The sequence below is a fragment of the Oratosquilla oratoria genome, chromosome 8, assembly GCF_046742065.1.
Source record: "Oratosquilla oratoria isolate Oo_2021 chromosome 8, ASM4674206v1, whole genome shotgun sequence".
Taxonomy (NCBI): domain Eukaryota; kingdom Metazoa; phylum Arthropoda; class Malacostraca; order Stomatopoda; family Squillidae; genus Oratosquilla; species Oratosquilla oratoria.
Genome location: NC_134784.1, coordinates 56,082,254 through 56,107,869, shown reverse-complemented (window position 1 = coordinate 56,107,869; position 25,616 = coordinate 56,082,254). Strand labels below are relative to the sequence as shown.

The window sequence follows — 25,616 nt, the reverse complement described above, 5'->3', positions numbered from 1 at the left end:
TACCCTCTCTTAAACAAACAATAAATAACCTCACCAGCCAGTCCACCATCACTGTACCTCCTTTCTTCAGACATTCTGCATGGCATCCATCCAACCCAGGTGCCTTACCTGCTCTCATCATCTTAATGGATGCTTTTACTTCATCCTTCCCTATTTCTCCTCCATTTTCCTCACTCATCACTCTCATTTTCTTAGCACTTCCCACTGCAACTACATTTCCCTCCCTATCCTCCTTCACATTTACCAACTCCCTAAAATACTCTGCCCATCTTCCTCTCACTGCCTTCTCTTCCATTATCATCTCTCCATCTGCACCTTTTACCTTTTCTTCTCTACTTGATTCGCCTCCTCTTCCTCTTTTAATTTCCTTCCAAACAGCATTTCATTACTTTCAAAATTTTCTGTCATACTCTTTCCCCATTTCACATCTGCTCTCCTCTTTGCTTCCTTTATCTTATGCTTCACTTCCTCTCTCTTTACTTTGCACCTTTCATACGATTCCCTCGTCCTAATTTGTAGCCAATCTATGAATGCCTGCTTCTTCTCTTTTACACCCTTCTTTGCTTCCTCATCCCACCACTCACTACCCTTCCTTCTATTTCCTCCCGCCCTCCTTGTTCCACATACCATCTTTGCACACCTTATGACTCCCTCCTTGAACCATCCCCATTCCTCCTCCACTCCTAGTTCTATTCTATCCTTTACTCTCTCCCACTCCTCTTTCCACTTTTTTTTATACTCATTCTCCTTTTTTTCCTCATTTAAGCAGTTCACTCTAAGTACCTCCCTACCTTCTGCCCTTTTCCTCTTTCTCCACCTATTCTCCACCCTCAATTTACCTTCCACCAGGAAATGATCTGATATTCCCCCACTCTCTCCCCTTAGAACATGTACATCCTCGACTCTTCCTACCATACTCCTGGTCACTACTATATAGTCCATTAGCACTTTATCTGCCACCCTTCCATCCACCACCCTCTCCCATGTGTACTTATGCTTGACTTTCTTCTTAAACACTGTATTTACTATGAACAACCCTCTTTCAAGACACATCTCCACCATCAATTCTCCACTACGATTTTTACCTGGAACTCCATACATCCCAATCACTACGTCAATTGATTTATTTCCTACCCTAGCATTTAGGTCTCCCAATACAACTTCATTGACATCTCTCCCTAATACCTCTATGCACTCATTTATATCTACCCAAAAAGCCTCCCTTTCCTCTACGCTCTTTTCACTACCAGGCCCATATACACTTACAAAAACCCACATCTCCTTTCCCAGCTTCACCTTCATCCACATCAACCTTGATGACACCTCCTTCCACTCCACTACCTGCTTACTTATTTCTTCACTTACTAGTATAGCCACCTCTTCATTCCTGAGTACCTCCCAGCTACACTCCCAAACTCACAGTTGCCCTTTCCTTTCATTTTAGTTTCACTTATAGCCAGTACATCCATCTTTTTTCTCACAAACATACTGCCTATCTCTTCCCTTTTACTCTCATCTGTACCACATCCATGCACATTAAAAGACCCAAACCTTAGGGTACTGGTTGGAAAACTCCCAGACCCTCTTATGCCTTTTCTTTCTTTTTTAGGAATATCCCCTTTTGGAGCTACAGGTAGTAGGACTCCTAATCCCATCCCCCATCCCTTTTTTGTCGCCTTTTACGACTCAAGTGGAAATACTTGGTGGCAGTATTCTTTTGCCCCCACCAAATACAGTGTTTAGGAAGAAAGTCAAGAATAACTACATGTGGAAGAGGGTGGTGGATTGAAGGGTGGCAGATAGAGCATTAATGGTAACCAGGAGTACAGTAAGAAGAGTTAAGGATGTACATGTTCTAAGGGGAAAGAGTGGGGGAATATCAGATCATTTTCTGGAAGTTAAGTTGAGAGTGGAGGATAGGTGGAGAAAGAGGAAAAGGGCAGATGGTAGGGAGGTACTTTGAGAGTGAACTGCTTAAATGAGAAAGAAAAGGAGGAGTATAATAAGAAGCTGAGAGAGGAGTGGGAGGCAGTGAAGGAGGAATGGGGATGGTTCAAGGAGGGAGTCATAAGGTATACAATGATGGTGTGTGGAACAAGGAGGATGGGAGGGAATAGAAGGAAGGGTAGTGAGTGGTGGGATGAAGAAGCAAAGAAGGGTGTAGAAGAGAAGCAGGCTTTCATAGATTGGTTACAAATTAGGATAAGGGAATCATATGAGGTACAAAGAGAAATAAAGCACAAGATAAAGGAGGCAAAGAGGGGAGCAGATGTGAAATGGAGTAAGATAATGGAAGAGAAGGCAGTGAAAGGAAGATGGGCAGAGTATTTTAGGGAGTTGCTAAATGTGAAGGAGAATAGGGAGGAAAAGGTAGTTGCAGTGGGAAATGCTAAGAAAATGACTGTGATGAGTGAGGAAAATGGAAGAGAAATAAGGAAAGATGAAGTGAAGGCAGCTGTTAAGATGATGAGAGCAGGTAAGGGACCTGGGTTGGATGGATGCCAAGCAGAACGGTGAGAGGAGAAAAAAAAAAAAAAAAAAAAAAAAAAAAATTATCCCTTCTATCCCCACCATACACCACTCCCATCCTCTTGGCTCCTCCTGGATGATGGGTCATCCCAGCATCTCACCCACTACCCTGGGTCAGATGCAGTATTGCGAGACACAGCAAGGCCACTTCATTAACTCAGCGACCCCCCATTTCAGTCCCCTCATGCAGAAAAGGAGAAGACAGCGAGAAATCCCTTTGGGCTGTGTCAACATATTTTCAGTGTGCTGTCGGAGCGAATGGAGGGTTAGCAAACGAGCTCCAAGCCAGCATTTTATTTACTAGAAACAAGGAATCATCTATGTTTATATTTACGGTGAATTTATGGCTTTCAAGTGACCACTACGGTGATAAAGTATCCAGGTTGATAAAGTGTATTAACATATAGAATGGAGGAAGGAAGAGGAGAAAGAATAATGAACAAACAAAAAGAGGACTAGATATGAATAGATTAGAATCAATCACTACTTGGAGTGATACTGAAGAGGGCTTCTTTAAATGACACACCAAAATCAACTCAAAGATGGGAAAAGTTTTTTCTGGCTTCTGGAGAGACAGGACAATATTAGGTGAAAGGTTAGATACAGAGAGGGAATCTAGGTATAGCAGTATCCCAAGAAGTTGAGACATTAATGTGGAGGAATTAATAGATTTAAGAATAGATTATCGAACAATGCACAGAGAAATGACTAATCTATGAAAAACTAATGAAGAAATGAACAGAGAGCTTAATGAAGTAAAGACCTAAGCATGATCAGAAGTGATAAGAAAAATTAAGACAGAAGCAAAAATGAGGAACTAAATAAAAGGGGTCAAAGAACAATTACAAACAGTGACTTAAAAAGTGGAAGAATCAATTAAGGAGACAGATCTAGAAATAAAAAATCTGTGGAAACAAGATCAAGAAAATCAGAAAATAACATTTAAAGAAATAGTACAACAGCAGGTAGTGGAAAATGCTAAAGAAACAGTAATCAAATTATCAAAGAAAAGGAAAATTGTATAAGAGACAAAATAGATAAAAAAGTGCATTGTAGTTTATGGTATTAAAGGAAAACATGATGTATACAAATATCAAAGAGAACAACATGAGAAATTGCAAAGGAAATTCTGAAAGTGGTTCAGGAAGGTCAAGAGTTCAACAAAGACACTGACGAGGTGCATGGGATGGGGCAATATTCTAGAGAAAAACACTATTGGCCACTAAAAATCAAATTAAGGACTCAAATGACAGCTGAAGTACTATTGAAAGCAGCAAAGCTAGTAAACTGTGAAAAATATAAAAATGTCTGGATAAAAAAGGAAATGAGCAATGAGAAAATAGAAAAAGAAAAGCTACTTAGAAATGAAGCAAATGAAAAAAATGAGTAAAGAATGGAGTCGGGAAAATTAGATAAATAGATAAGTAAAAAAATAATAATAATAATAAATACATAGATCAAATAAATAAAATAACATACACAGAAATAGACAATGATTTCTGGACTAAATGAATTAAACAAAAATCTGTTAATAGAGAAACCTGACATAATGGGAATTGTGGAGACAAAATTAAAAGGTCCACTACCATCAAATACTATAGGACAAGGTCTAACCAATGGATGAAAATAGAATGGAAAAACAGGGAGGAGTCATGTTTTTGACTAATAAAGTTTAAATGTGACAAAGACAACAGAAGGAAAAAATGATGTAGAATTAATTATGATCAAAGTTGAAAACAGAAATATGAAAAGTAGAAAATCTATAGTACTCGTAGTATATGTGCCCCCAAAAACACAGGCTTGGTCTGATAGTGATAATTCCAAACTACTGAAAGACACAACAAATACATTAATTGAATTAATGAAAGGAGTAAACATAGTAATTATGGATGACTTTACATACATACATATACCAAGGCTTTTTCCCTCTTACAAGGGAGGTAGCCAAAAAGGAAAAGGCATAAAATCATTCCCACCCATTCCATCCCTGAATACACTCCACACCCCTCCACCCTTCCTCTTATCTTAGCACCTCCTGGATGACGGGTCATCCCTTCACCTCATCCTAGGATGTCCCCTCATGTTCACTCCCTCCACATCTGCCTTCCATAACTCTTTTACTAGTCTTTCTTCACTCATTCTTTCCATGTGTCCAAACCATCCTAATACTCTTTCTTCCACCCTATCTCCCAACTCCTTTTCTACCCTTGTTTTCTTCCTCACCTCCTCATTTCTTACTCTATCTAGCCTAGTAACCCCCATCATACTTCTCAGACATTTCATCTCAAACACACTCAAACTCCTTCTCTCCTCTCTTATGTTCCATGTTTCTGCACCATACAGTGCTGTTGGCACAATCACTCCTTCATACAGTCTACTCTTAGCATCCATTCCCCAATGTCTATTCCCCATTACACTCTTCAATCCACCAAGGCATTTACTCGCTTCTCTCAATCTACATTCTACCTCCACCTTCACTCCACCTTTTCCTGCCACATTTGCACCCAAATATCTAAAACTATCCACTTCCTCCAGTTGCTCTCCCTTAATGCTCACTTCCAGTCTACTGCCACTTTCACCCCTTGTACATCTCATCACCTTACTTTTACCCAGATTTATCTTCAGCTTTCTTCTATTACATACTCTCCAAAACTCTGTCATCAACTTCCTCAGTCCCTCATCCGATCCTGCCATGAGTTCAGTGTCGTCAGCAAACAACAGCTGGCTCACCTCCCACTTTTCTCCATTTTCTTTAACCATCTCCAATCCTTGTCCCACTACCCTTGCATTTATCTCTTGCACTACTCCATCCATGTATAAGTTGAACAGCCAGGGGGACATAACGCATCCCTGACGAAGTCCCACCTTTACCTCAAACCACTCACTCTCTCCTTTTTCTAATCCTGACACAAGCTCTACTACTCTCATAAAAACTCTTGACAGCTCCTAGAAGCTTTCCTCCTATCCCATATATCTGCAGTACCTCCCACAGGGGTGGGGGGTGGGGTAGTATGTGTGAGTAAATTTTGACGCAGCCCGAAGGGATTTCTCCCCGTCCTCTCCTTATATGCAAAGGGGGACGGAGAGGGGGGGTCGCCGATTAAATGAAGCGGCCTTGCTGTGGATGTACTGTGTCTTGCGACACTGCTTCTGACCCAGGGCGGTGGGCAGGGTGCAGGGATGACCCGTCATCCAGGAGGTGCTCAGATGAGAGGAAGGGTGGGAGGGGTGTGGAGTGTATTTAGGGATGAAATGGGTGGGAGTGTTTTTATGCCTTTCCCTTTTTGGCTACCTCCCTTGGAAGGGGGAAAAAGCCTTGGTATATGTATGTATGTATGTACCTCCCACAGTGCCTTTCTGTCTACCCTGTTGTAAGCCTTTCCAAATCCATAAAAGACCAAAAAACATCCTTCCCCTTTCCTATAGCTTTCTCACATATTTGTCTTACCACAAAGATCTGATCTACACAACCTCTACCCGTCCTAAATCCACACTGTTCCTTACTAATTACTCCCTCTGTTCCTCTCCTAATCCTCTCAATCACGATCCTCCCATAAGCTTTCCCAACTTCAATTAACAAGCTAATCCCTCTGAAACTACTACATTCACACTTGTCCCCTTTTCCCTTGTAAAGTGGAACTATACAAGCACTCCTCCAGTCCTCCGGCACTCTACCCTCTCTCCAGCAAACATTAAATAACCTCACCAGCCAGTCCATCACTGTACCTCATTTTTTTTTAGACATTCTGCATGGCATCCATCCAGACTAGGTGCCTTACCTGCTTTCATCATCTCAACAACTGCCTTCACTTAATCCTTCCTTATTTCTCCTCCATTTTCCTCACTCATCACTCTCATTTTCTTAGCATATCCCACTTTCCCTCCCTATCCTCCTTCACATTTAGCAACTCCCTAAAATATTCTCCCCATCTTCCCCTTACTGCCTTCTCTTCCATTATCATCTCTCCATCTGCACCTTTTACCTTTTCTTCTCTACTTGATTCGCCTCCTCTTCCTCTCTTAATTTCTTTCCAAAACATCTTTTTATTACTTTCAAAATTTTCTGTCATACTTTTACCCCACTTCACATCTGCTCTCCTCTTTGCCTCCTTTACTTTTTGCTTTACTTTTCTTTTCTTTGTACCTCTCATATGACTCCCTCATCCTATTTTGTAACCAATCTGTGAAAGCTCGCTTCTTCTCTTCTACAACCTTCTTTGTTTCCTCATCCCACCATTCACTACACCTTCCTTCTATTTCCTCCTGTCCTTCTTGTTCCACACACCATCTCAAAGGAAATATGTTGGGAAGCAATGACAGTAAAAGGTGAAGAGGAACTTTGAGGAAATACTCTACTGGATATGACAATTGAATACACATTGACTCAATGGGTGACAAACACCAGATATAGAAACAATGAAGAACCTTCAAGACTGGATTGATATTCACATCTGAGCCTGAAATAGTGGAAAAATGGAAAACAAGACACCATTTGGGAAGAGTGACCACATACTGATAGAGTTCAATCCAAAAGAACAAAATGATGTGAGAAGAGATGAGAAACATTGAAAAGGAAGACTAATGTACAGCAAAGCAGACTTTGAAAAACTTAGAAAAAAAATTCAAAATGCAAACTGGGAAAAAAATTTAAATGAGGAAACAAAGATGGAAGAGAAGTGGAACATATCAAAAGAAAAATACAAGGAGGGAACAGATGAATACATACCAAAGAAGAAACAAAAGAGGGTATACATAGTGTAGTGAAGGTAAAAATAGAGACAAAGCCTGGAGAGAGAGAGAGAGAGAGAGAGAGAGAGAGAAAGAGAGAGAAAAAAAGGAGGCAAACTAGGAAATATGTAAAAATATGCAGGGAAGAAAAAAGAAACTATAGAAAAGACTTAATAGAAAAATGCAAGAACCAACCTCAACTATTCTACTGATTTATGACAAACTATAAGACAAACACAAAATAGTGAAACTGCACAAAGGAAATAAAGAATATATAGATGTAGAAAGATAGAAATGATTATATATCAAGCCTTTTAAATCTGTATTCAAATCGAAAACTCACAAAATTGGGAGGAAGGACAGTGAGAAAGATCCCCCAAAATGAAAGAAATAATGGTGACACAGAAAGAAATAAGAAAACAAAAAAGTTGATGTCAGAAAGTCACATGGGACTGATGGAATAGCAAATTGGATATTGAAAGAATGTATTGATGAACTAATGGACAAAATACACAAGATAAATTGATTTCTCACTCAAAGAAGGAAAAGTACAAGATTGGAAAAATGCAAATATTGTACCAATATACAAAGGAGACAAAAAAAACACAACCAACTATGGAACGGTCTCCCTTACAAGTACTATAGCAAAATTATGCAAAAAAGTTATCAAAAGTAAATGGATGAAACATCTGGAGGAGAACAAAATACTAAATCAAAAACAAATTTGGAAAAGTACAAGATTGGAAAAATGCAAATATTGTACCAATATACAAAGGAGACAAAGAAAACACAACCAACTATGGAACGGTCTCCCTTACAAGTACTATAGCAAAATTATGCAAAAAAGTTATCAAAAGTAAATGGATGAAACATCTGGAGGAGAACAAAATACTAAATCAAAAACAAATTTGGATTTAGCATGGAGAGATCATGTGCCAGAAATAATTCAAGAAAGGGATGGATGGGCAGATTGTGCCTTCTTAGATTTACAAAGGCATTTGACAAAGTACCACACAAAAAGCTACTAAGGAAAATTGAAACAATAGGTGCAATGCAAGGAAAGTTATTGGAATGGATGAAAGATTTCTTGAACAGCAGAAAAATGAGGGTGGTACTCAGAGACAAGAACTCAAATTGGGAAGAAATGATAAGTGGAGTCTGACAAGGCTTTGTATTGGCTCTGATAATGTTTGCCATATGTATATATATATATATATATATATATATATATATATATATATATATATATATATATATATATATATATATGACATGGATGAAGGTGTGGAATCCTATATGAACTTCTTTGCAGATGATGCAAAACTACTAAAGAGAGTAAGTACAGAGGAAGATTGCAAATCATTTACAAGAAGACCTGGAAAAAAATCTGGAAATGGAGTCAGAAGAATGAAGTGAATTTCAACATCAAAAAATGTAGTTTAATGGAATTTGGAAAAAGCAAAAACAGAATATCAGGACAATACAAAACTGGCACATAGGAAATTAAAAAAGTCAACTTCGAAAGGGACCTACGAGTAACTATCACCAATGACATGACACCAGACAAGCACACCAACAAATTAGTTGAAGAAACTTTGAAGTTATTAAGATCGATGAAAGTGACTTTTGACTACATGGATGAAGAAATGGTGAAGAAAATATTAGTTACATTGATAAGACCAAAATTGGAGTATGCTGCAACACTATGGACACCTAGTACTAAAAAGAACAAAGAAATTGAAAGAATTCAAAGAGCAACGACAAAGATGGCACCAACACTGTCCAATTTGACATACTAAGACTAAACAAACTTGAACTACCTATCCTGGAACAATGAAAAGAAAGAGGAGCCCTGCCAACCATATACAGAATTATGAAAGGAATGGAAGCACATGACAGAGATGACTTATTAAAGTGGGATAGAAGAAAAACCAGAGGACACGAAAAGAAACTTAATAAGGATAGTTACAGAAGAGATCTGAAAAAGAATAGCTTCTCACAGTGATAGATATCTGGAACAAACTGAAAGAAGAAACAGTGAGTGCAAAAACTATACAAGAATTTAAAATCAAACTGGATACTGAAAAATACAAAAGTGAGTCACTACAAGCATAGCTCTCTTCCCGTAAAATGCAACTACAACAAAGTAAATACATACTCCCTCACCGCCATCCCCCACCCACTTCCCCTCATGCATCACAGCATCATCCATACACAACCTTTCTCCACTCACCCCTGTCTTCTCCTGTCCTCCTTCAACAGACATTCCTCTCTTTCCCAATGCCCCTTTTACCCCATCCATCCATCTCATCCTTGGTCAACCCCTCATGTTCATTCTTTCCACCTCTGCCTTCCACACCTCTTTTACTAATCTTTCTTCACTAATTATTTCCATGTGTCCAAACTCTTTCATCAAACCTATTTCCCAACTCCTTTTTGATCCCTGTGTCAGGGGGAAAAGTTACCCCTTAAAATTGTGGAAGTACTTAGAAATTGATTCACCATCCAGCTCTAATATCTTTAATTTACTATTGTACTTATGAAGAATTAATTGTTAGGAAATATATATATAAAAAAAACTGTATTCATTAGCAAACATGTTAAAAGAATATTACTACATAAACATTAAGTCATAATCTCGCTATCGGACACTGAGGGGGAAGAATGAACCCATTGTTTACAATGGTTTTTGAAGACGTGGCATATTGGAGAAGCCACGAAAACTTCAAGACAGCCGACGCAGGCTGCTAAATCATAATCCGAAATCATCCCTTTTAAAAGGGAACCAGTCCTGGAGTAAAATGTACTATTGAAAGGGAACACAAGTTTGCCACACACCCCCCCTTCCCTGGTGTGGGAAGTTTATGGAAGTTCTGGAAGAATAAATACAGAGAAAAGATCGAGTTTCCTTTCAACCAAGAATGGAGAAGTGGACTAGGACCCACTTACCCAATCCCCATGTCCTACCAGACGACTAATCTGCGGTCCAGTACCAACCCTCATCCTTCGGTTTGTGTGTCATTGACACAAGGAGCAGCGGAAAAATGATCGCTTACCCGGAGGGAGCGTTGCAATCTCTATCAACTGAATCAGTGTTGATCGGAACCTATGGTATTTTGATGTATTGATATGTCTGTCGTGTTTTGCCGCGATACCTGTTCTCCTCACCTCCTCATTTCTCACTCTATCCAGCCTAGTAAGCCCTATCATACTTCTCAAGCACCTCATCTCAAACACATAGAGTATGGGAATGGAGTCAGAAACACAAAATGAATTTCAACATCATGAAATGTAGCATAATGGAGTTCAGAAAAGGCAAAAATTGAATCTCAGGAAACTATATGTTTGGAGATAAAGAAGTCAAAAAAGTTAACTCAGAGAGGGACCTAGGAGTAATCATCTCAAGTGACTTGACTCCTGACAAACATATAAACAAGATATTTGGAGAGACTTACAATCTGTTAAGATCTATGAAAGTGGCTTTCAACTACATAGATGAAGAGATGGTTAAGAAATTAATTGTTGCATTGATAAGACCGAAACTAGAATATGCTATATCATTGTGGGCACCAAGCACAAAGAACACAAACAAATTAGAAAGAATCCAGAGAGCGGCAACCAAGATGGCACCTACACTATCAAATTTGACATGAACAAAGGTTGGAGAAATTACAACTGATAACACTAGTGCAGAGAAGGGAGAGAGCCGATTTGTTGACCATCTTTAGAATTATGAAAGGAATGGAAGTTCTTGATAGAGATGACCTATTAAAATGGGACAAAAGAGAAACAAGAGGACACGTACAGAAACTAACGAAAGACAGTTATAGAAGAGACCTGAAAAAGAGCAGTTTTCCACACAGGGAGATTGACGTCTGGAACAAATTGAACAGTGAAACAGTTAATGCCAGAAATATACACAAATTCCAAAGCAAACTATATGTAGAGAGATACAAAAATGAGTTAACACGAGCATAGCTCCAGTCCCATAAAATACAACTAGGTAAACTAGGAAAATACATTCAAACTCCTCTTATCTTCCATGTTTCTGCCCCATACAGTTTTGCTGGCACAATCACTCCTTCATACAATCTTCTCATAGCAGCTATTCCTAAATGTCTATTTCAAATCACACATTTTAATCCACCAAGGCATTTACTTGCTTCTCTCAATCTACGTTCTACCTCCACCCCCACTCCTCCCTTTCCTGCCACATTCGCACCCAAGTATCTATAATTATCCACTTCCTTCACTCTCTCTCCCTAATACTCACTTCCAGTCTGCTGCCACCTGGACATCTCATCACCTTACATCTACCCTCATTTACCTTCAACTTCCTTCTTTTGCACAACTTCCCAAACTGTCACTAAATTCCTCAGTCCCTCCTCTGATCCTGCTACAATCAGTGTTTTGAGCAAACAACAACTGGCTTATCTCACACTTTTCTCCATTTTCCTGATCCATCTCCAATCCCCAGCCCATTACCTTTGCATTTACCTCTTGCACCACTCCATCCATGTATAAATTAAACAGCCAAGGCGACATAACACATCCCTGACAAGGTCCCAGCTTTACCTCAAAGCACTCACTCTCCATTTCTGATTCTAACACATTCACTACTACTCTCGTTAAAACTTAACTGCTCTTGAAAGCTTTCCCTGTATATTTGCAACACAGAGCCTTCCTGTCTACACTGTCATAAGCCTTCCACATCCATAAAGGCCCAAAAAACATTCTTACCTTTTCCTAAAGCTTTCTCACGTATCTTTCTTACAAAAAAAAAAAAAAAAAAAAATTCCACACAACCCCTACCTGTCCTAAACCCACACTGTTCCTCACCAATTACTCCCTCTATTCCTCTTGTAATCCTCTCAATCAAGATCCTCCCATAAGCCTTCCTAACTACACTTAACAAAATCATCACTCTGAAACTACTACTGCAGTATCACTTGTCCCTTTTTCCCTTGTAAAATGGAAATATACAGGCATTTCTCCAATCCTCCAGCACTCTATCCTATCTTAAACAAACTTTAAATAATCTCACCAGACAGTCCACCATCACTGTACCTCTTTATTTATTTATTTTTTTTTTTTTTTTTGGGGGGGGGGGGGGGCATTCTACATGACACCCATTCAACCCAGGTGCCTTATCTGCTCTCATTATCCTAACAACTGCCTTCACCATATCTTTCTTAATTTCTCTATTTTCCTCACTCATCACTGTCATTTTCTTAGTGCTTCCAATTGCAACTACCTTTCCTTCCCTATCCACCTTCACTGCTGTTTCTTCCATTATCATCTATCTGCACCTTTTACTGTTTCTTCTCTACTTAATTCGTCTCTTTTTCCTCTCTTAATTTCTTCCCAAAACATCTTTTTATTACTCTAAAAAACTTCTGTCCTACTTTTACCCCATTCACATCTGCTCTCCTCTTTGCCTCCTTTATCTTATGTTTTACTTCTCTTTTCTGTGCACCTCTCATGAGTCTCTCGTACAGTGATTCATATACTTTTATGTAGCCACCCTATAACATTCTCCTGGTTACCACTATAGTCCATTAAACCCCTATCTACCACCCTTCCATCCAGCCAGTCATATTATCGCCCAACAACCATATGCAGAGATAAAAAGTAGTATTGGGTGACTCATATCCCATGTAGGATCTAGTATGATGCCCAGCACTAAAATAACAGGAACCAGTATGAGGCTACTCTTACAGGAGGTTCCCCAGTATACAGTATACATGATACAGACACTCACTTTTCAATTGTACGTTATAAGGATCATGCACTCGCTAGTTGCTATACAGTACACAATACAGACACTCAAACTGTTAAACACTATTTCCACATGTTCGTTATAAGGATCAAGAAGTCGATAGCACTATACAGTATACAAGACACTGTCGACACAATCACACACACTAAACATTCAATTTCCACCTTCTCATTATAAGGATCAACACCCACTAGTTCAATGTTGACGCCCTGACTGAGTAATGAGGAGTGACAGGGTAGTGAGACAGCATGAGACAGTGCGTAGTAGTGGATTGACAAGTATGATACGCGTGATGCCGTGACGCAGTCGGTACTGCAGTAGTATTTACCAAGGTATATGTGTATATATATATATATCTATATATATATATATATATATCTATATATATATCTATATATCTATATATATATCTATATATATATCTATATATATACATCTATATATCTATATATATCTATATATCTATATATATATATATCTATATATATATATATATATAAAATTAAAAAATAGGATATGCAAAAAAACTGGGGGAGCCAATGGCCCTCCCAGGCCGCCCCCGTAGAATTGCCACGGCTTTTACCTCATCCATCCATCTCATCCTAGGTTACCCCTCCTGTTCACTCCTTCTACATCTGCTTTCCACACCTCTTTTACTAGTCTTTCTTCACTCATGCTTTCCATGTGTCCAAACCATCCCAATACTCTTTCTTCCACCCTATCTCCCAACTCCCTTTCTACCCTTGTTCTCTTCCTTACCTCCTCATTTCTCACACTATCTAGCCTAGTAACCCCTATCATACTTCTCAGACATTTCATCTCAAACACACTCAAACTCCTTCTCTCCTCTCTTATGTTCCATGTTTCTGCCCCATATAGTGTTGTTGGCACAATCACTTTTTCATACAAGCTCTTCTTAGCATCCATTTCCAAATGTCTATTTCTCATTATACTTTTTAATCCACCAAGACATTTACTCGCTTCTTTCAATCTACATTCTACCTCCACCTCCACTCCTTCCTTTCCTGCCACATTTGCACCCAAGTACCTAAAACTATCCACTTCATCCAGTCTCTCTCCCTTAGCACTCACTTCCAGTCTGCTGCCACTTTCACCCCTCGTACATCTCATCACCTTTTACCCATTTTTATCTTCAACTTCCTTCTTTCACACACTTTCCCAAATTCTGTCACTTACTTCCTCAATCCCTCCTCTGATCCTGCTACAAGAGCAGTGTCATCCGCAAACAACAGCTGGCTTATTTACCACTTTTCTCCATTTTCTTTAACCATTTCCAATCCCTGACCCACCACCTTTGCATTTACCTCTTGCACCACCCCATCCATATATAAATTGAACAGCCAGTGACATAACATATCCCTGACGAAGTCCCACCTTTACCTCAAACCACTCACTCTCTCCATTTCTAATCCTGACACATGCTCTACTACATACATACATACATATACCAAGGCTTTTTCTATCTTACAAGGGAGGTAGCCAAAAAGGAAAAGGCATAAAATCTTTCCCACCCATTCCATCCCTGAAAAACCTCTACACCCCTCCACCCTCCCTCTTATCTTAGCACCTCCTGGATGACAGGTCATCCCTGCACCTTGTCCACTGCCCTGGGTCAGAAGCAGTGTCGCAAGTCACAGCACATCCACAGCAAGGCCTCTTCATTAAATCGGCGACCCCCCTCTCTGTCCCCCCATCCATAAAAGGAGAAGACAGGGAGAGATCCCTTTGGGCTGCATCAAATTTTGCTCACACATACTACACATACATCCCTCCTCCCATTCCACCTCATGCATCACAACATCATTCATATACAACCATTCTCCATTCACCCATCTTCTGTCCTCTCCCGTCCTTCCTCAACAGACATTCCCCTCTTCACCCCATCCATCCACCTCATCCTAGGACGTCCCTTCATTTTCACTCCCTCCACATCTGCCTTCTTCTTTCTTCACTCATTCTTTCCATGTGTCCAAACCATCCTAATACTCTTTCATCAACCCTATCTCCCAACTCCCTTTCCACCCCTGTTCTCCTCCTCACCTCCTCATTTCTCACTCTATCTAGCCTAGTAACCCCCATCATACTTCTCAGACACCTCATCTCAAACACATTCAAACTCCTTCTCTCTTCCTTTCTTATGTTCCATGTTTCTGCCCCATACAGTGCTGTTGGCACAATCACTCCTTCATACAGTCCTCTTAGCATTCATTCCCAAATGTCTATTCCTCATTATATGCTCTACTATTCTCATAAAAACTTTTGACAACTCCTAAAAGCTTTCCTCCTAGCCCATATATCTGCAATACCTCCCACAGAATCTTCCTGTCTACACTGTCATAAGCCTTTTCCAAATCCATGAAAGTCTAAAATACATCCTTACCTTTTCCTATTGCTTTCTCACATGTCTTACCAAAAAAATATGATCTACGCAACCTCTACCTGTCCTAAACCCACATTGTTTCTCACCAATCCCTCTCTTCCTCTCCTAATCCTCTCAATCAAGACCCTCCCAAGCCTTCCCAACTACACTTAACAAGCTAATCCCTCTGAAACTACTACACTCACACTTGTCCCCTTTTCCCTTGTAAAGTGGAACTATAAAGGCACTCCTTCAGTCCTCTGGCACCCTACCCTCTCTTAAACAATCATTAAATAACCTCACCTCCCACTTTTACCTCAAACCACTCACTCTCTCCATTTCTAATCCTGACACACACTCTACTACTCTCGTAAAAACTCTTGACAGCTCCTAAAAGCTTTCCTCCTATCCCGTATACCTGCAATACCTCCCACAGTGCCTTCCTGTCTACTCTGTCATAAGCCTTTTCCTAAGTTTGTGTACACTATCTAAATGTTTTTTACTTGCCAAATGGTGCTTCAGAAAGTCCAGCTTTCAAGTGGTCTCAAATTTTTACATTAGAAAAATCCCCAGAAATCTTTGCCTCACAATAAATATAAACAACTTCAGCTGAAGCATCATAAGTAAATATCATGCAGCTGAATGTTTATCAACTCATGAGCTTTTGGCGTAGCAGTTTTCCCTATATCATCAAATCATTCTCTAAGGTGCTAGCAGTTCATTTTCGCTTCACACCCTTTGCTTCCTTAAAATTTAACATGGGTCAAGTTTTTTGAAATTTTGATAGTTAAAGAATTCTCTTTACTTATTTGACAAATTTACAAATCTACACTAATCAGCATATCCAATAGCTGAACCAACACTAAACACTGCAACTGGCTGAAGTGTGGAAATGCAACAAAGTAATTTTGTTTGCAATGGAAGCCCTAGAGAGAAGATGAATATATATATATATATATATATATATATATATATATATATATATATATATATATATATAATGATTGATTGATTTGACAGTTGGCAAGCTATACCATATTTTTAGAGAATCTATAAATCTATTTGGCTGAATTTCTTTATTGAATCGATTTTAATTAAATTTGAAAACCTTGTGTGAGCACATTTTTTCTTTATGTGCACTAGTTGTGCATGCATACAGCTTAGAGGGATTATTGCCCCACAAGCCCCCAACCACATACAACAAGCTGATCCCCCCAAAACCACCACACACACCTGTCCCCCTCCCCTGCAAAACAGAACCACATGAGCACCACCCTAGTCCTCCGACACTCCACTCTCCTCCAGACAAACACTAACCCCACCAGCCACTCCACCACCACTGCACCTCCCTCCCACCTTCATACACCCCACACAACACCCATCCAACCCAAGCACCCCACCCACTCTACTCATTTCATCTCTTCCAGTGCCACCCCACTGCAACCACTGCACCCTCCACATCCAGCAACTCCCGAAAACACTCCACCCATTCTCACCCCACAGCCACCTCTTCCATCACTATCCCTCCATCCACACACCCCACCCTTCCCATCCACTTGACTCACCTCCCCATTCTCTCCTAACTTCCCTCCAAAACCCATTACCCTTAAAATCCCCTGCCACACTCCCCCCTACCACCCCAATCCTATGTCCTACCTCTCTCCCCCCTCCCCACACCTCTCATGTTTCCCCCATCCCACCCTATAACCAGCCCACAAATGCTTGTCTTACACCCCCACAACTCCTGCCCCACTATCCCTCTTCCCACTCCCATCCTCCCCTCTCCAAACACCACCTCTGCACAACCTGCCACTCCCTCCCACCCAAGCATCCCCTCACCCCCATCAACTCCCCACCTCAACCCACCCTCCAACAAAAAATTATCCAGCACTCCCCAACTCCCTTCCCAAGAACATACCCCTACACCCACTCCCCTTCCTGACACCAACATCCACAAAGCCCATTAACCACCCTTCCTTCTGCTGCCCCCTCCAACGTGCAGCCATGCTTGACCCACTGCAAACATATCACCATCAACTCACCACTACAACTTCTTCCTGGCACTCCGCACACCCCAACCACTCCCCCCACTGGCCCACCCTCAACTCCAGCACTAAGACCTCCAAACACCACCACCTTGACACCCCTCCCCAAAACCTCCATGCACTCACCCAAATCTATCCAAAAAGCCCCACTTTCCTCGACACTCTACTCATTATCAGACCCACATCTCCCTTCCCAATTTCACCTCCATCCACATTAACCCTATAGAAACCTCCTTCCACTCCACTACATGCTTACCTATCTCTTCACTTACAAGTCCAGCCACACCTTCCCTCCCTCATCCTCTCCTCACTCCAAACACCCTCCCCACTACACTTCCTTTCAACTTTGTTTAACTCAATGCCAACACATCCATCTTTCTTCTCACATACTGCCCATCTCTTCCCTTTTACTCCCATCTGTGGCACACCCACTCATATTAACCCCTTCCATACGGTGCCGCCTACGTAGGCGTCATGAGGAGCAAGTGGATTCGCGACGCTGCCATATCAGCGTCTTGATTATATTTATTGTAGTCGCCCCTGTGTTTTTACATTCTCCCAAATGTGCCCTGAATCCCATTCTCTGCGGTTTTCAAAATTCGCGGGTGAAAGAGAGAACGATCGATATAAGCGGTGACTATATTTTATGATGCGAGTATTATTACGACACGTCGTACGGCTGGCATTGGCTGCTGCCCGCGAGATTTAAGTCCGGAGTGAAGTGGTTAAAAGACCCAAACCTTAGGGAAACTCCCAGACCCTCTTATGACCTTTTTTTTTTTTTTTTTTTTTAAACATCCTTTAGGGCTATAGAGTAGGATACCTAGTCCCATCCTCTGTCCCATTTTAGTCACCTTTTACAACCCAAGTGGGAACACTTTGTAGCAATATTCTTTCTCCCCTACCATAGGGTTTGGCAAAAATGGAAACATATATTCAAAGAAGTGGTACAGGACAGTATTAACCCCTTCCATACGGTGCCGCATACGTAGCCGTCAAGAGGAGCAAGTGGATTTGCGAGGCTGCCATATCAGCGTCTTGATTATATTTATTGTAGTTGTCCCTGCATAACTGACATACTCTGTAAACTGCCTTCATCACATTTTCTATGGTTATCAAAATTCACGGGTGAAAGAGAGAACGATCGATATAAGTGGTGACTATTTTTTATGATGCGAGTATTATGACGCAACATCATACATCTGGCAGCTAATGCTGCCCGCGAGATTTTGAACCGTAGTGAAGAGGTTAAGAGTGGGGGGACATAATATCAGAGGGGCAGTTATTGTACAATAAAGTAGCATTAATTCTCTGAGTAAATATCCGTTACCACAGACAAAATGATGTGCGGCTCTGGTCTGTTGGGACACCCCATATAGACCCTAAAGTATCAGATGCATGCTACTGAGCAGATTTTTACCTCACAATAACCCCTTCCATACGGTGCCGCACACGTAGGCGTCATGAGGAGCAAGTGGATTCGCGGCGCTGCCATATCGGCGTCTTGATTATATTTATTCTAGTCGCCCCTGTGTTTTTACATTCTCCCAAATGTGCCCTGAATCCCATTCTCTGTGGTTTTCAAAATTCGCGGGTGAAAGAGAGAACGATCGATATAAGCGGTGACTATATTTTATGATGCGAGTATTATTACGACACGTCATACGGCTGGCATTGGCTGCTGCCCGCGAGATTTAAGTCCCGTACTGAAGTGGATAACATGAATCCAATATCCCAGACAGGGACAAGGCAGAATCACAAAATATAAACAAATATCTAACCTCAACTAATGATGATATTTATAAGTTTTAGAGGATATATTAGAGAATAAAGCTGAAAGTAAATGTGAGGAAGAGTATGGTGATGAGATATACAAGAAGTACTGATGGTGGTGGGTTGTAGGTTTTCAAGGGTGAAAGATTGGATGACTTAAAGAATTTTTAAGCACTTGGGCTCACATATGGTAGTGAATGAAGGAGTGGGGGTAAATAATAGGAAGCAAATAAATATTTTAAGAGCAATGGAAGGTGTTATGAGAAATAGATCTGAGGATGAATGCAGAGAAGGGTTATTAAGGGAGTTTTTGTGCCCATGGTATTGTATACAGCAGACTTGGAATGGGAAGGTGGCTGAATGGAAGAGCATAAACATGCTTGTGATGTGTCCGAGAAGTATGGTAGTTGTTACAAGGATGGTTTGAGTGAGAAATGTGCAGATAAGGGAGTAGGGGTAAAAAGAACTGTCCAATAGCCTAAAAGAAAGGGCGCCGAGATGGTCTGGCACAGAAAATGTGGAAAGCAGAAGTAAATGGAATGAACTTGACAGGAAGACTATGAATGAGGTAGATGGAGAGAAGGGAATTATTGATGCAATCAAGGAAAAGAGAATACAAAAAACAGGAGTGAATTGAGTGGTTGTAATTGGAAGAAAAAATAATAGAGACCTATAGAATATATTTGAATATTTCACTCCACTCCCCAAAAGGATGATGAAGGGGGTGGGGGGGGGTGGGGGAAGGGTGTCACCATATAATAAAAAGGTGGAGGTAAACCAACTCCAGCTGTTAGGCCCAAATGTGGAAGTAATGTGTCTTGGTACACTGACCCCAAACCAAGTGACATGGCAGGAGACACAGATGAATCTTTATCCATGAGAAGCTAAGACAGGAGGAGCAATGAAAAAGTTTTGGCTGAGTGAGGGGTAAATGTAGGGTTTGTGTATGCTTCAACACATCCACCGGCCTTATAAAGAGAAAAGACCTTTAGGTCATGTATGTAATCAAGATATTGATCAAGTGATTGGGGGTTGGGGTATGGAAATAAGTCTTTTTGAAGAAAGCATGGAGAAAAGGAGAAGTAACAGGAAAGACAAGAAAACTGAGCACTAACCTATGTAGTGGTCAATTTCAATCTGTTGAAATACCAAGTTGTCTGTGTCGGGATTAAGAGGTGCAAGTGGTGGTCTACTCCATTTACTGTCTGCATCTTCATCATCAACATCTCCCTTTTCCTGCAAGAGTAAAAATAGTAATGTAATGTGTATGCATATATATATATATTTTTTTTCTTCTATCAACCACAATGCACTTTAATTCTAAGCCAACAACATTGGGAGATCTGTGGAGGCCACCATGCAGAAACTGAAACATGGTACGGCCAAGGATTCAAACCCAGCTAGCATGTGACACGTGCTGTAGTGACTTAACCGATTGCTCCATCAAGAGAGATATAAGTTGAGTGCAACTTTTCTTATATATCTGTATGCTCGAGTTACATACACATACACAAAATTTTGCGTTCAACCCATCTCCACTATGATAGTACAATTGGTAAGTATACAAATGCAGAAAAGTATTTGTATAACACTGAATGGGTCCCAGCGAATAGAGTTACATTTTTATCAACCACAATACACTTTAATTCTAAACCATCAACATCGGGAGATCTGTGGAGGCCAACATGCAGAAATTGAAACAGGGTACAGCCAAGGACTCAAACTTGGCTAGCATATGACAAGTGCTATAGTGAATTAAACGATTGCTCCATCAAGAGAAATATAAATTGAGCCCAACTTTTCTTATATATTTGTATGCTTGAGTTACATACACATACACAAAATTTTGCATTCAACCCATCTCCAATATGATAGTACAATGGGACCTTTCGCAGTCAGGCTCGTAGTTTCCTATTAGGGCTAGAATTTTCAATTGTCTCAGATTTCATGAGGCAAAGGGGTGACTTAGCTAATTTGGAAACTGATATTCAAAAAATACGACATGAATTGCTGCATAAGTGTATTTAGAATTAAAAACATGACTCTTAATGCTATAATTTTTACTTACTGGTGTGTGATAAGGCTTTGTTAATTTAATTATAAGGTAAAACTAAAAATAGGTAATTATTTTACTGAAGTATGAGCAGTAAAAATAAGAGGATGTTGATTTTGGTTTGTGCATTTTATCTGAGTGTTGAAAAATAATGGATATCACTGTCACGTCCTGTATATGAAGATAATCAGTGAGATAAAATATAACAACAGTGGTGGCGGACATACGAGTATATTGAAGTGAGCGACGTCTATGTAAAAAATAGCCTCTTAGATCTGCTGGGAGCTATTTTCAAACAAATATGACTATATACGTGTGCCATGGCAGACTGCACGTCAGATTCAAGAAGCCAAGGGTTAGTAATTGTACCAAAAAAATTAAGTCTTCGATGCAAAATTATATTTTCTATACATTACATAGATTTGCCTACTGCTTGGTGCATTCAATTGAAAGTATATATTAGTATAAGTCCCTTGAAGTCAGTAGAAAATTACAAATTGCTTGTCTTGATACAATTATAGGCTATTTTACGAATATCATCTGTAATTATAAATAGAGGCTCAAACAATGCTATATGCCATTCGCAATCATTAAATTAATTGACTTAAATTTCAGACGCAAGAATGTACAACGATACACCTCTGTAAGCTTATAATACTTGCCCAAAAAAGTATTTATTTTCCGGCAAGAATTACAAAATCTGGTGGTGTCTGGTATCAAATCGCTCACTGCGAAAGGTCCCATTGGTAAGTATACGAACATGGGAAAGTGTTTGTACAACACTGAATGGGTCCCAGTGAATATAGTTACATTTTTATCAACCACAATGCACTTTAATTCTAAGCCATCAACATTGGGAGATCCGTGGAGGCCAACATGCAGAAATTGAAATGGGGTACGGCCAAGGGCTCGAATCTGTCTAGCACTCTATTCACTGGGACCCATTCAGTGTTGTACATATATGTATATATATAATACACACACACATATATGTATTATATATACACACACACACACATGTACATATACATGGTGACACAGAAATAAGGGACCAAATAAAAAAAACCTTGATGTCAGAAAGTCACACGGGCCCGATGGAATTGCAAACTGGATATTGAGAGAATGTATGGATAAACTAATGGACATAATACACAATATTATTGACTTCTCAAAGAAGGAAAAGTACCACAAGATGGGAAAAATGCAAATATTGTAACAATATACAAAGGAGGAGACAGAAAATTCAACAAACTATAGACCAGTATCCCTTAAAACACAGTAGCAAAAATATGCAAAAAAGTTATAAGGAATAAATGGATTAAACACTTGGAAAAAAACATAATAATAAATCCTATACATATACCAAAAGCTTTTTCCCCTTACACGGGGGGGTAGCCAAAAAGAGAGGAATGTCTGTGGAGGAAGGACAGGAGAGGACAGAAGATAGGGGTGAATGGAGAAGGGTTGTGTATAGATGATGCTGTGATGCATGAGGGGGAGTGGGTGGGGGATGGATGAGGAAGTATGGGAAAAAATTTGACGCAGCCCGAAGGGATTTCTCCCTGGTTTCTCCTTTTCTGCATTAGGGGACGGAGAGGGGGGTCGCCAATTTATGAAGCGGCCTTGCTGTGGATGTGCTGTCACTTGCAACACTGCTTCTGACCCAGGGCAGTGGACAGGATGCAGGAATGACCCATTATCCAGGAGGTGCCAAGATAAGAGGAAGGGAGGAGGGGAGTGGAATATATAGGAATTGAAATGGGTGGGAGTGGTTTCTATGCCTTTTTCTTTTTTGGCTAAATCCTAAACAATTTGGTTTTAGTTGTGGAAAATCATGCACCACAAACTTAATATGCTTTTACTCAAGATAATACAAGAGACGGATGGGCAGATTGTGCTTTCTTGGACTTACAAAAGGCTTTTGACAAAGTACCACACAAAAAGCTAAGAAAAATTAAAATAATAGGTGGAATATAAGGAAAGATATTGGAATGGATGAAAGATTTCTTGAACTGAAGAAAATTGAGGGGGAGCCTTAGAGTCAAGAACTCAAATTGGGAAGATATAAGTGGGGTCTGACAAGGCTCTGTATTAGCTTCGATTATGTTTGCTATTTATATAAATGATATGGATGAAGGTGTGGTATGTTATATGAACTTCTTTGCTGATGATGTGAAACTACTCAAGAGAGTAGGTACAGAGGAAGAATGCAAATCTTTTCAAAAAGACCTAGACAAAGTCTGGAAATGGAGTCAGAAGTGCGAAGTGACCTTCAACATTAAGAAATAGAGCATAATGGAAATTGGAATAAGCAAAAATAGAATATCATGATAACATAAATTTGGTATATATATATATACATTATATATATATATAAAGTAAACTCGGAAAGGAACCTAGGAGTAACTTACCTTGTTATATTTTACAGGAAGGGGAGCTATGCTCATGGTGACCTGTTTTTGTATCTTGCAAGATCAAGTTTGTTCTTAAATTTTTGTATTGTGTTTGAACACACTATTTTTTCATCCAATTATTTCCATATATCTGTCACTGTGTGGGAAGCTGTTCTTTTTCAGGCCTCTTCTGTAGTTATCCTTTTTGAGTTTCATTGCATGTCCTCTTCTTTTTCCTCTGTCCCACTTCAATAAGTCCTCTCTATCAAGGCATTCTTTACCTTTCATAATTCTGTAGATGGTTAGTAGGTCCCCTCGTTATCTTCTTTGTTCCAGGGTTGGCAATTCCAGTTCGGCCAGTCTTTGTTCATATGTTAGGTTTGAAAGTGTTGGGACCATTGTTGTTGTTGCTCTTTGTATTCTTTCTAATTCTCTTATATTCTTTTTTTGTACTGGGTGACCATATCAGCACTGCATATTCCAGTTTTGGCCTTATCAGTGTTTGTAATATTTTCTTGATCATTTCCTTATCCAAGCATTTAGAGGCCACCTTTACTGATTTCAACAAATTGTATATTTCTCCGACTATTTTATTCATATGTTTATCTGGCGACATGTCTTTGGTGATGATTACTCCTAAGTCCTTTTCAGAATTTACTTTCTTTACTTCTTTTCCATCAATCTTATAATGTCCTGATATTCTCTTCTTGCTTCTTCCAGATTCAATTATACTGCACTTCTTGAAGTTGAATTCTACCTACCATCTCTTGCTCCACTCTGAGACTTTGTTTAGATCACTCTGCAATGAGTCCCAGTCTATTTCGGAGTTTGTTCTCTATAATAATTTTGCGTCATCAGCAAAGCAGTTCATGTAACTTTCAATGCCTTCGTCCATGTCATTTACATATATAGCTAGCACTTACCCCTGTGGGACGCCACTACTCATTTCTTCCCATTTTGAATATTTGTTTCTGAGCACCACTCTCATTTTTCTTCCATGTAGGAAGTCCTCCATCCAATTCAATAGTTTTCCATGTATGCCTCCTATTGTTTCCAGTTAATATAGTAATTTTCTGTGTGGTACCTTATCAAATACATTTTGTAAGTCCAGGAGTGCACAGTCTGCCCAGCTATCCCTTTCTTGCAATATATCTATCAAACTTGAATAGAAACAAATTAAATTAGTGGTACATGATCTTCCTTGTCTGAATTCAAATTGCCTCAGGTTCAGTATATTTTTCTCCAGATATTTTGTCTATCTTTGATGATTCTCCCACAAATTTCAACTACTGTACTCGTTAGGGACACTGGTCTACAATTTGTTGGGTCTTCCTTATTTCCCCCTTTTTATATCAGCACTATATTGGCATTTTACCAGTCTCCTGGTAGTTTTCCTTATTTGAGTGAGCATTCAATCATTTTGTATATTTTTCCTGTTAGTTCGTCTATACATTCCTTCAGTATCCAGTTTGCAACTCCGTCCGGGCCGTGTGACTTGTTAACATCAACCTTTAATATTTGATTCCTTATTTCATTCTGAGTAATGCTTAATTTCTTCAATAGAGTAAATTTTACTTCAATTCTTTGATCAGTTTTGTAGATTTTTTTCCTCTTTGGTGAATACAGATTTCAAATGTTTGTTCATAATATCTGCCATTTCTATATCTTCTGTGTATTCTCTATTACCTTGACATAATTTAAGTATTTCCTGTTTATTTTTTAGCTTGCTGTTTACATATCTATAAAATAATTTCAGTTGATCTTTACATTTATCTATTATGTCCTTTTCATAATTTTTCTTTTCTTTTCTTTTCTACGTATTTTTATATATTCATTTCTTAGTTTGGGGTATATTTTTAATTTCTCAGTTGTTTTTTTTCCTTTTTCCACCTTTTCCAAGCTTTATCTCTTCTGTATTTTGCCTCACTGCAATTTT

The 25,616-nt window shown here is 39.5% G+C and overlaps 2 protein-coding genes across 4 annotated transcripts in view; one reads left to right on the top strand and one right to left on the bottom strand.

The window, feature by feature from the left end:
- Positions 1–10,113, top strand: part of LOC143027746 (uncharacterized) — a 538,392-nt gene extending 528,279 nt beyond the window's left edge. Inside the window, exon 2 of the mRNA XM_076189254.1 lies at positions 10,039–10,113. The gene's annotated coding sequence lies outside the window, so the exon portion shown is untranslated. The remainder of the gene's footprint in view (positions 1–10,038) is intronic.
- Positions 1–25,616, bottom strand: part of PolD1 (DNA polymerase delta 1, catalytic subunit) — a 362,759-nt gene that overhangs the window by 261,534 nt on the left and 75,609 nt on the right. For all 3 annotated transcript variants that reach the window (XM_076189251.1, XM_076189252.1, XM_076189253.1), the window contains exon 4: positions 20,350–20,470. In XM_076189251.1, the coding sequence (XP_076045366.1) occupies positions 20,350–20,470 (121 nt within the window). The remainder of the gene's footprint in view (positions 1–20,349; positions 20,471–25,616) is intronic.